We start from the raw sequence: 10,664 nt of genomic DNA on the forward strand, positions 1-10,664 counted from the left end.
GTCCGGGTGAGGGGCTCCCCGGGGCTGGGCCCACAGGGCAGGGGCGCAGGCCATGCTGTCTCCCTGGTGCGGCACAGGAGCCTGGAGTCTGGGGCAAGGGGGACAGGACTCTGCAGGTGGGGCCGGTCCACACAGCCCGGCGAGGGATACCTGCAGAGCACGCTGGACAGGAGAGACTCTCCCGGGACCGCGGGGGGGTATTCGCACCCCCCAGGAAGCCCGCAGGAGTCCTGAGCCAGTCCGGGGTTAATCGGGGGGGGGAAACAGGAGGAGCCAAGTGAAGCGTGGCCAGAAGAGGAGCCAAATGAGGGTGCCTTTTTTATGTTTGCTCCCCTTACACTTAAAACCTGACTACGCCACTGGGCTCGATGTCTAGTTGGTAGCTGGTATCAAGCGAAGTGCCCCACGGGTTGGTTTTGTTCAACATCTTCATTAATCATCTGAATGATGGGATGGATTGCACCCTCAGCAAGTTCATAGATGACACTAAACTGGGGGGGAGAAGTAGATACACTGGAGGGTAGGGATAGGGTGAGTGACCTAGACAAACTGGAGGATTCGGCCAAAATAAATCTGATGAGGTTAAACAAGGTCAAGTGCAGAATCCTGCACTTAGGACGGAAGAATCCCATACACTGCTACAGGCTGGGGACCAACTGGCGAAACGGCAGTTCTGCAGAAAAGAACCTGCCGTCTGCAATGAACAAGAAGCTGGATATGAGTCAGCAGTGTGCCCTTGCTGCCAAGAAGGCTAACGGCACATTGGACTGCATTAGTAAGAACACTGCCAGCAGATCGGCACTGGTGAGGTCACATCTGGAGTATTGTGTCCAGTTTTGGGCCCGCCCCCCTTCCCACTACAGAAAGGATGTGGACAAATTGGAAAGAGTCCAGTGGAGGGCAATGAAAATGATTAGGGGGCTGGGGCACATGACTTATGAGGAGAAGCTGAGGGAACTGGGCTAATTTAGTCTGCAGAAGAGAAGAGAGTGAGGAGGGATTTGATAACAGCTTTCAACTACCTGAAGGGGAATTCCAAAGAGGATGGAGCTAGACTGCTCTCAGAGGTGACAGAACAAGCAGCAAAGCTCTCAAGTTGCAATGGGGGAGGTCTAGGATGGATATAAGTAAAAACTATTTCACTAGGAGGGTGGTGAAACACTGGAATGGGTTACCTAGAGAGGTACTGGAATCTCCATCCTTAGAGGTTTTTAAGGCCCGGCTTGACAAAGCCCCGGCTAGGATGATTTAGTTGGTCCTGCTTTGAGCAGGGAGTTGGACTAGATGGCCTCCCGAGGTCCCCAAGAGAAGTTGGCACCATGGCAAAGATTTCTGGCTTCCCACTGGGAGAAAACCCAATATCCATGTATACTGCTGTGAGCAATTCTATTATACCAATTTCATATTGCAAAATAAATAAATAAATAAATAAAACCAAAAGCCCTATGTACTCAAGATTACCTGTACAGAAGGGACATTGAATGGAGATCTTTTTCCAAAGATTGCAAGGCAAGATATACCTTAGCTTTCATGTCACTAGGAAAGAGAATACAGATTATTAAGAATTAAATATTTGACAAATAAAAGCTAATTATATTTAAGATATACAACCTATTTCCTGGAATTTGATACAGATTTAACAGGCCTTCTAGAATCTTTCCAAAGGCATCATAATTCTTCATCCTAACAATAAAGAACAATTATTACAGCCAAAATACCAAAAGATGAATGAAACACACCATACAGCTTTATATAGGGAGATGGAAATATTTCATACAGTGCATAGAGACAGTGACGTAAACCTGGTTACAATATTTGGCATTTCACAATGTTGTTAAGACTTTTTAAGAATGTATCAGGAAATATGAAGTCTTGACTCAGGCACAAAGCAATGCAATTAAATATGACATTACTTAAGTATGCATCACTGAAAGCAATCAACAGGCATGGTATATGTATCTGACAGCTGGAAATGTAACTTATCAGCTAGAAACATCACTTCTTGACATTTCAATACAGTTAGTCGTGCACTAACACTCCCCCATAATACAATGAACCCATAGATAGTTCTTTCATCAAAACGTCTCCAGGTTCTCTATTCACGCTATATCTCCTAACACCCCTGTGAAATAAACAAACTTTTAAACAGTCTGAATGGGTAAATTGAAACACAGAGGATAAGCAACTTGCCCAAGGATACACAAAGTCAGCGTTAGGGCCAGGAATATGACTCTAAATCTCCTGATTTCACCACCAGACCAAATTCTCTCTCCAACCAGAAACTTAACGTAAATCATTTAATTTCTCTCTGCCTCAGTTTTCCCCATCTAAAACATGGGGATAGCAATACTTCTGTACTTCACAGGCATATTTGTTAATCTTATTTCACTAGTGGTTTGAGGCCCACAAATGTAAGATTTTATAAAAATGGAAGAGTATTAAATGTAATACTACTTAATAGGGTCCACCATTAGCCAATTAAAGACCATAAGGTAATGAATATCTGAGATGGAGTTAGATTGAATGGCATACTCTAACGGAGTGGTTTAGTGCGCTTTCCCCCTTATCACTACATATGGTAACTACACATCACCTTTTAAGATCATAATTGGGAGCAAAACATTTGATGCACTTTATAAAGGTACTACTACCCCCACCAAAGGTGAGTGAGTGAGAAAAAGAAAGTTTTGAACTCAACTAGCTATATGTATGAAATCAGAGATGCTAATCGTTCAGTTTGAGACAAATAGTATTTAAGATGACCAATATGCAGTGCAGGCCCTCAGGTAGAAGAAAGACAAAGTATATGTCTGTCCATTTCCTACCCATCCTTGTCCTTTTTATTCCAGTAAAAAAAAAAAAAAAAAAACACATGCGAAATACCACAGTCACTGAAATATACTCATTGGAAACAGCAGTTGACCAAATTTGGTTTAAGTATATTATAAAAATCTAATGAGCTTTTCAGCTAGTCTTTAAAATGAAGGTCACTTTTGGAACAGGAAATGTTTAGACAGGTCAAGAAATATTTGGCAGTAAGAATTTTTAAATCCATTGCACAACATTCTCTAGAAATATCGCTAGTGGGAATGTGAAAACCCTTTCTCCCTTCACATTATGAAAAAGAAAAAGATTATTCTGATTTATTTGCACTGCCACAGTAGAAGATTGATGAAGAACTGAAGAAAGAAGAAAGAAGAAAAAAATAAAAATCGAGGGAGTGTCAGTTCAGGGTCTGAATACAACAAAAGCTAATCTATGTAGCAATAATATTTGGAAAATCATTTTAAGGATCCATATGTTTCACTACTAGTCAAAAACCATATTTTTTACTATTTTATATGTATTGTCCACTCTTTAATAAAGAAGGGTTTAAATTGTGTTATGTAGCCTTGCAGTCCTTGTAAGATAAACATACATTATATGTGTTCAACTGATAGAAAGAGCCAATAAATATTGTTGAATTTAATGGAGCCGCATCTGCTTACACAGTTACTCCAGAAGTAAACATACCTTTTGCCTGCAGTTATTTTCTAAGCTGTGTTTGTATTTCCTCCCCTTTAGTTTACAGACTATAAAGGATTAAAAACAAAAAAGCCCTCCAATATGAAGCATTAGGGCTGATTTTTTAATATAGATATGTTTAAACAAGGACATTGATAAGAAGAAAGAGGAAATTAAAACAATCACTTTCTGGTTTCATACTTATATCTCAAGTTTTCAGCAATATGTAGCTTCCTGATATTAGGATGTTTAGAAGAGAAAACTCTTTTACTATTCCCTTTAAAATACAATGCTAACTTAAATGTTTCAGAAATTATTTTCAAAATAGGTTCAAGACTATTAAAAAACTTCCTTCCAATCAGCCAAGGAATTCTAAGCAAGTCTATACCTTAGAAACTGCACTAGATCATCACAAACCTAGAGAAAAAAAATTAAAATAAAATTAATTAATTAAAAGGTCAGACTATCCTAGCACCCTTCCTAGCACCTCTGTAAACATTTTACTGGTGACAACAACATTCTTCATTTTACTCAACAAAATTTCCTCACAGAAATCAAAATCTTATTATATAGTTAGTTATGCCAAAATCTTAATATGAGAATACTAGGAAAAGAATGGCTGTGTGACTGACAGCTACCCAAGATAGAATTTATCAAATAAGTTATTTCTAAAATCCATTTGCCAGTTTTTTTATTGGCAACTATTGTGGTGAGGTTCTCTGAATATGTACTTCCACTCTTAATAAGATAACCCAACATAAATGACAGATTTTCCTTGCTAGACACATTTGTTCCAGTTTATTTTGAGTTAATTTGTATTATTTTCAGATTTTTGGGCTGACTGCCCTGAAGTCCTCCACACTTCCGTTTAGCCACAGAACAACCGCACTGGCAGCACAAGTTTCTCCACTTTCCCCACCAGGTTGTTTCACCTAATAATAAACAGCAGCACCAATGCTTTTAGTACACAGTGATGTTATCAATATTTTAACAAGGGACTCCCAGAAAAAGAGACTTCCCTGTAATAATCCCTATTAGCAGGAATGTGTGCATGTGTATTGAAGATGGCTGAGAAATTCTCATAACAATAATTAAAACACGCCCTCTGGGAATACATATTAAACTGCACTTTACTGGAATTTTTAGCATCTGAGGAATATATTTTGGATGTTGAACATAAGTGTTCAACTTTTGTAGGGCTTTAAGAAGGGATAGATACCTGGTGGAAGGTCTGGATATAGCAATATTTAAAGAGGAAATAAGAAGCAGAGAAATCGTCCCACTCTTCCCTTATGCTTGGTGGTAGAATTTTAACGAACAACTCACAAGAGCGCCCTACAACACATTATAGTACTCTGAAGATGTAAAAAGCAGTACAAAAGCCATTATCTAACTAGGAGAATAGCTCAGCCTGCTTACCTGTTGAATCACTGTCATTTAAAATGCTAAAAAGGATTCTAAGTACCAATTGCTATGTGGACTCTTGTCTTTTAGGAACTAGACAAACATTAACAATACATTTAGGTATACAGGTATATTTATGCCAGCTAGTGTAACAGTCAAATGGAAGTTTGTTCAATAGCAGAGAAGTATCTTAGTTGGTGTTTTTCCAGCCAGTTACAAGGATCCCATTATGAGTCACTTTCAGAAAAAAGAGCCATAAAAAACAAGATTATGTTTTGTTACACAAGGAGCATGATAACCAAAAAAACCAAAAACAAAAACAGATCAACTTTACCACAGGAGCTTCTCCAGGGTGAGCCAATTTTACATCTATCACCTTTCCATCTTTCTCCAACTGAACTTCTACATAGAACATGTCTGATGTTAAATAGCAAGCTGTTCCATTGGGGCTTATGTGAAATTTCAACCTACAGAAAAGGAAGAAGCATTGTCTACCTGGAAGTTTTGTTGTGTGAAGAAAGAAGGCCAGTTTATTTTATTTGGAAATGTTCACTGCTCTAAGATAGCTGTTCCTTGGCTTAGCATCTGATAACTATCCAACCAGAGAATGTACTTTTGGTCTTCTCTTCTTTGATTTGCATTGGTGTTTAGCAAATATTTACCTTAGTCTTTACATGGCGTCCTCAACCCCACCAGAACAACCACTTCTAAGAATGCCACAAATAACTCATTAAGAGGAAACAGTTACATATCCTCTTTTTGTTCTACATAACACAGCCCATTAGAAGGTCAATCCAAGAAAGTTCACAAAATGTTAAATCATCCATACAGTAATTCTCACTGGATCTGAGGTAGTTCTGTTTAATTTACATTTAATGCATAAACAAACTTACCCCCTTTGTTTGGATAAAAATTCCAATCTGCTCATCACAGTAGACAAAGATTTAGCTGAAAGGGGGAAATTATTTAATCAGATTTCAATGTACTAGAAAAAATGGCAATTATTTTGCTTCAGAAAGTATGATTTAACTCAGGGGCAGGCAACCTATGGCACACGTGCTGAAGGCGGCACGTGAGCCGATTTTCAGTGGCACTCACACTGCCCAGGTCCTGGCCATCGGTCTGGGGGGCTCTGCATTTTAATTTAATTTTAAATTAAGCTTCTTAAACATTTTTAAAACCTTATTTACAACAATAGTTTAGTTATACATTATAGATTTAGAGAAAGAGACTTTCTAAAAATGTTAAATGTATGACTGGCACGCGAAACCTTAAATTAGAGTGAATAAATGAAGACTCAGCTCACCACTTCTGAAAGATTGCCAACCCCTGATTATACTAGTATAGATAATACAAGCGATAACGTCTACCCTCTGTGTTTATACAGTTTCTAGCACAATAAAATCTTAATCCTGATTGGAACCCTCTATTCATATCGAGGTCGTGCCCAATCAACCACCACTCCTCCTACATTCCCTCCACCCTGATACAGGCAATTTCATGGAACGTTCGATGATGGATTATGAATTTTCTTGCATCTTGTTACCATTTAAAGTTCTCTGTATCTTCTCCAAGCAAGAGAGTAAAGGATGATGTGGGGTAACACTAACAGAACCTCGAGGTGGTTTATCCTAGCACAATATGGGAGGAAAAAAAGATAATTTCAAACATCACCAGTCAAAAAGAAACTGGATTCTGTTTATGAATTAGAAAAGATTCAAACCCAATCCAAACTAAAAGCAGCAGCTATTTCACTCCAAAAAGAATTCTGTAATTTCACATGGAGGTGAAAGCAGTTCACCACAGCTCCGATTCTGCCAACTCTTACACATGAGTAACTTTATGCATGAGTAATAATAATACCCAGTTCTAGAGTAATCCCATTGAATTAAACAGACTGACACTCTTAACACTGTAGCAATTGACATAAAGCCTTTTTTAATTATTTGTATTACCATAGCACCTACGAGCCCAAGTTGTGGAGCAGGACCCCACTGTATTAGGTGCTGTACAAACAGAACAAAGAGCTTATAGTCTTAAGTACTTAAAATAGCACAGGGACTGCTATCCATAAACTCTTTGGGCCACATTCAGGCCTTGTTTGATAATCTGAACTACTTTCACCAGGCTTCCTAGGGGCCAATCCAGAAGTCTTTATTGAGTTCTTGGCTTCAGAAAGAGTGTGTCTGAGTAAAAAATGAATGAGCAGTAACTAAGGACTCAATTGCGTTAAGCATTTACAGGATCAGGGCCAAGTCCTATTTGAAAATGTGACGCTAATTAGAAATTAGGACCTCCAAGCCTCCTTGCTGGCAGTCGCTGTCTAAAGACCTCCAAAATCAATCAGCAAAATTATGTTCCCATTTTTGTTAAGTGGATATTTTAGTTAAATATTAATAAAGAGCATAGGAGGACATGGACACAAATGTGATTTGTTCTTTCTAGGCAGTATTCATGACTGTGCTGGAGCCACCATAGTTTATACAAGGAGATACTTAAAATAGAGTAACCAACATGGAGAACTAAAACGACTAGTACCTTAAAAGTTAAAATTATAAAAGATAATATAAGCAGGGGTCTCCCAACTGACCCGCAGTCTGCCATAAATGGCTAATCCTGAGCTCCTTACGTAGGTCCTAAGCCAGCAATGATTCATGCACATGCTTAACTGGGACTATTCACAATGCGTAGAGTTAAGGGTGTGTCTAAGTCTTTGTGGGGTCACAACTTTCGGGCTCAGTCATTCTAACTGAGGCCAACTCCCACTGAAGTCAAAAACTGAGAAGACCTCAAGCCCTTAAGAAGTATTATGAAAATTGCTAAGATTATCAAACAAGACCTGCATTTGGCCCAACATTGTTAATGGAAAGCAACTCCCTGCACGGTTTTAAAGTATCCACGTCAATTCTAAGGAACAGAAATCAGGCTTTCATAGGTGTAAGAAAGCTCCATGAAAAAGCTTCACCTTAAAAAAAAAGTCCCAGAAAAATTTCAGATTAGAGACTTTTCTGTTGTTTGCCCTTTGGTCAAAGACCCTCATCTTATCCAGCTGCCAACAAACTTGCTGATATTTCTTACCATGCATAGACGTACAAGTTTCAGAGTTTCAATCCATGGTTTTTGTGCATATTTTAGATGCAGCTTGTCCATTAAAGCATTTATTGAAATAACTTTCACAGGATCTGGAAAATATTTTGAAATTTTCTAACATGCAATACTGTATTTTACAGGTTACTTTATCAGTAAAAAGAAAATGGGTTGTTCATTATACCCATTCTACTTAAACTGTATAGATAAATTCACAGATGTTGCACTTCAAGTAAGGAAACAGAGGAAAGATGGATTTGAATTTTGTATACAATAATTTAATCATAATAGGCAGTGTTGACATTTCTCAGGGTGCATTTCTGTGTGTTAGCTTTGTTCTTCTACATCTTTTTGTGCAAGCAAATGTAGACTTCACTTCCACGTAGACAGAACCTCATGCCGACATGGAGCTTATTGAAGACTTAATTAGCCTACAGAGATGGGCAAACAGGGGGCAGACTCTGTCTTGATCCCTGGCACAAGAGGCAGCAGCTGAGGACAAAGGCAGTCAGGGAGAAGGGAAAACAAAAACCACCTCTTGGGGGGTGTCAATGGAAAAAGGAGAAAAGACAACCCCGGGGCCGGCAGTGACATGGGAAGAGGAAGGGTAGAAACTGCAACAGGAACAGGATCAGGACCAAGGGCAGGAACCAGACTTAGATCAGGGCCCCAGCAGTTAAGCCACCACAATGCTACACCTTTTGACCAGGCACGGGGTTCAAGGGGATGGGTATAGGGAAGGGGTCCTCTATGAAGTCAGGCCAGGTTACCAGGGTAGACTTGGTACCCTCAGTCACTCCCCCCGCCCCAACAAAGCAGCAGTCACCACCACAGGAGCAGAGAAGATACAATCACTCAGTCCAGTAATAGTACCCCCCTCCACAATGTCCTGCAGCAGCTCCACACACAGCTCCCCCTCCTCCTCCAGGACACCACCAGCAGCTGAGAAGCAGCTGCAGCCAGCCAACCAACCAACTAGCCAGGAGACCCAAGGAGGTAGCAATGGTGGGGTCACTCATTCCTCTCTGGAGAGCAGGCCACCAGGGCCCTTCAAACAACAACCAGGGAGACAACAGGAGGGGTCTGTCTGACCAGGGGAGAAGCCAGGCAACAGTAGCTGCCCTAACTGAGAGCTGATACCTGACCCCACACTGATCACTTTAGCATTAATTAGGTCCACCTGTAGATTATGAAATGGGTATAGGAAGCATTCAAACTGGCTCCACCTCTGTGGCACTAGATGAGGATCAGTGGTGGGAAACAGAGCCCAAGCAGGAAGGTCTAGGAGCTATCCTGACAATAAATGTCACTTGGTGCAACCAGGAGCATTCCAAACACAAAGAGAGTAAAAGTCACTCCCAACAGTTGGAGAGAGGAGTATCTTCCCCTCATCCTAACTGATTGAGCTCATAGCCACATTGCAAACTTTCTCGAATAATATCAGAAGGGAGGAAATTCCTCTCCCCCCCAAGCTCACAGGTAGGGATAATAGAGGGGACACATCAGAGGGGCTTTTTACACACAGCTTTCCTAGTTGTGCATGATGCCCCTGCGCACAGCTGCCTACCCCCACAGCGTTCAGTGCAAGCACACTATGCACGTGGGAGGCATTTGGGGCAGGGTGTGCAATGTACCCACAGAATACAAGCGGCGCGGACTGGAGCGGGGTTGTTTGGTGACACAGTGGCAGCTCGGAGAGGCTGGGGGCAAGCAGGAGCTCAGATCCCAAGTACCGAACATGCGGAAGTAGTTTGCGGGTAAACAAAACAACCACATCTTCCCTGTCTCCTCAACTCCGCTGAGCTGTAAAATCCCAGCCTCAGGAGCGACCAGAGCCTCAGCCCTGCTGCGCCTTCCTCTCAGGGCCACCCTGCCCCCGGGCCACCCTCATTTACCAGCCTCCTGGGACCCTGCCTCACTGCCGCAGGAACCTGGCTGGGGCCAGGAGCAGAGGGACATCTGCTCCCTCCTCTCCTTGGGACTGGGGAGAAGCTGCATCCTCTGCATCTCCCGGCTGTTTGCTGGGCTGGGTTCTCAGCCGCTGGCGCCCCCTTCGCCCCCGGATACTTGCAGCAGCAACTGTGGCCCATTCACTGGAAATGCTTCCTAATGAGCCGGAGCCACAGAGGGCACGTGAAAAGCCCGTGAGTCTCCCCCACACCCAGCGCAGCCCGAGCAAGAACTTTCCCCCAAGCCAGGGGCTGCTGCTCTGTCCTGTAGCGCAGACAAGCTGATCGAGGGAGATTTTAAATGTCTCATTCACACACAGTAAAACCCTATGCCCGCCCCTTCTCGAGAGAAAGCCTAACACACGGCAAAATCCCCTTCCACCTACCTACTCCATACCTCAGAAGGGGGAAACGGAAACTCATGACAGCAAAATGCCCGCCCCTTAGCCCAGACTTAGGAGAAGAGATACAAAGCAAAAGCTTATCCTTCCTATTTTGTTCAACCCGGAGATAACAGAGATTGCAACACTCCCTGCAACACCCCCATCTCCCTCCCACTCAGGGATTTTCCTATACACCTTCCCAGTTTAGTCATTTTCCAACCCCTCCCTGTAAATTTGAATACCCCCTCTAAATTCAGTTCCCCACAGAAAGTACTGTCTCCCATCCTTTTGTGCCCCAGGAGGGAGACTATATAAACACATGGGGGAGGAATTCATA

The 10,664-nt window shown here is 41.8% G+C and overlaps 1 protein-coding gene across 1 annotated transcript in view; it reads right to left on the reverse strand.

Moving 5' to 3' along the window:
- Positions 1-10,367, reverse strand: part of LOC116832619 (mediator of RNA polymerase II transcription subunit 1-like) — a 26,244-nt gene extending 15,877 nt beyond the window's left edge. The window contains exons 1-8 of the mRNA XM_075062000.1: positions 10,331-10,367; positions 7,987-8,090; positions 6,455-6,539; positions 5,802-5,856; positions 5,243-5,375; positions 3,893-3,921; positions 1,612-1,683; positions 1,462-1,536 (exon numbers count right to left, since the gene is read on the reverse strand). Of these exons, the coding sequence (XP_074918101.1) occupies positions 1,462-1,536; positions 1,612-1,683; positions 3,893-3,921; positions 5,243-5,375; positions 5,802-5,856; positions 6,455-6,539; positions 7,987-8,090; positions 10,331-10,367 (590 nt within the window). The remainder of the gene's footprint in view (positions 1-1,461; positions 1,537-1,611; positions 1,684-3,892; positions 3,922-5,242; positions 5,376-5,801; positions 5,857-6,454; positions 6,540-7,986; positions 8,091-10,330) is intronic.
- Between the last annotated feature and the right edge of the window lie 297 nt (positions 10,368-10,664).

This window comes from Chelonoidis abingdonii, chromosome 2 (genome assembly GCF_003597395.2).
Source record: "Chelonoidis abingdonii isolate Lonesome George chromosome 2, CheloAbing_2.0, whole genome shotgun sequence".
Taxonomy (NCBI): domain Eukaryota; kingdom Metazoa; phylum Chordata; order Testudines; family Testudinidae; genus Chelonoidis; species Chelonoidis abingdonii.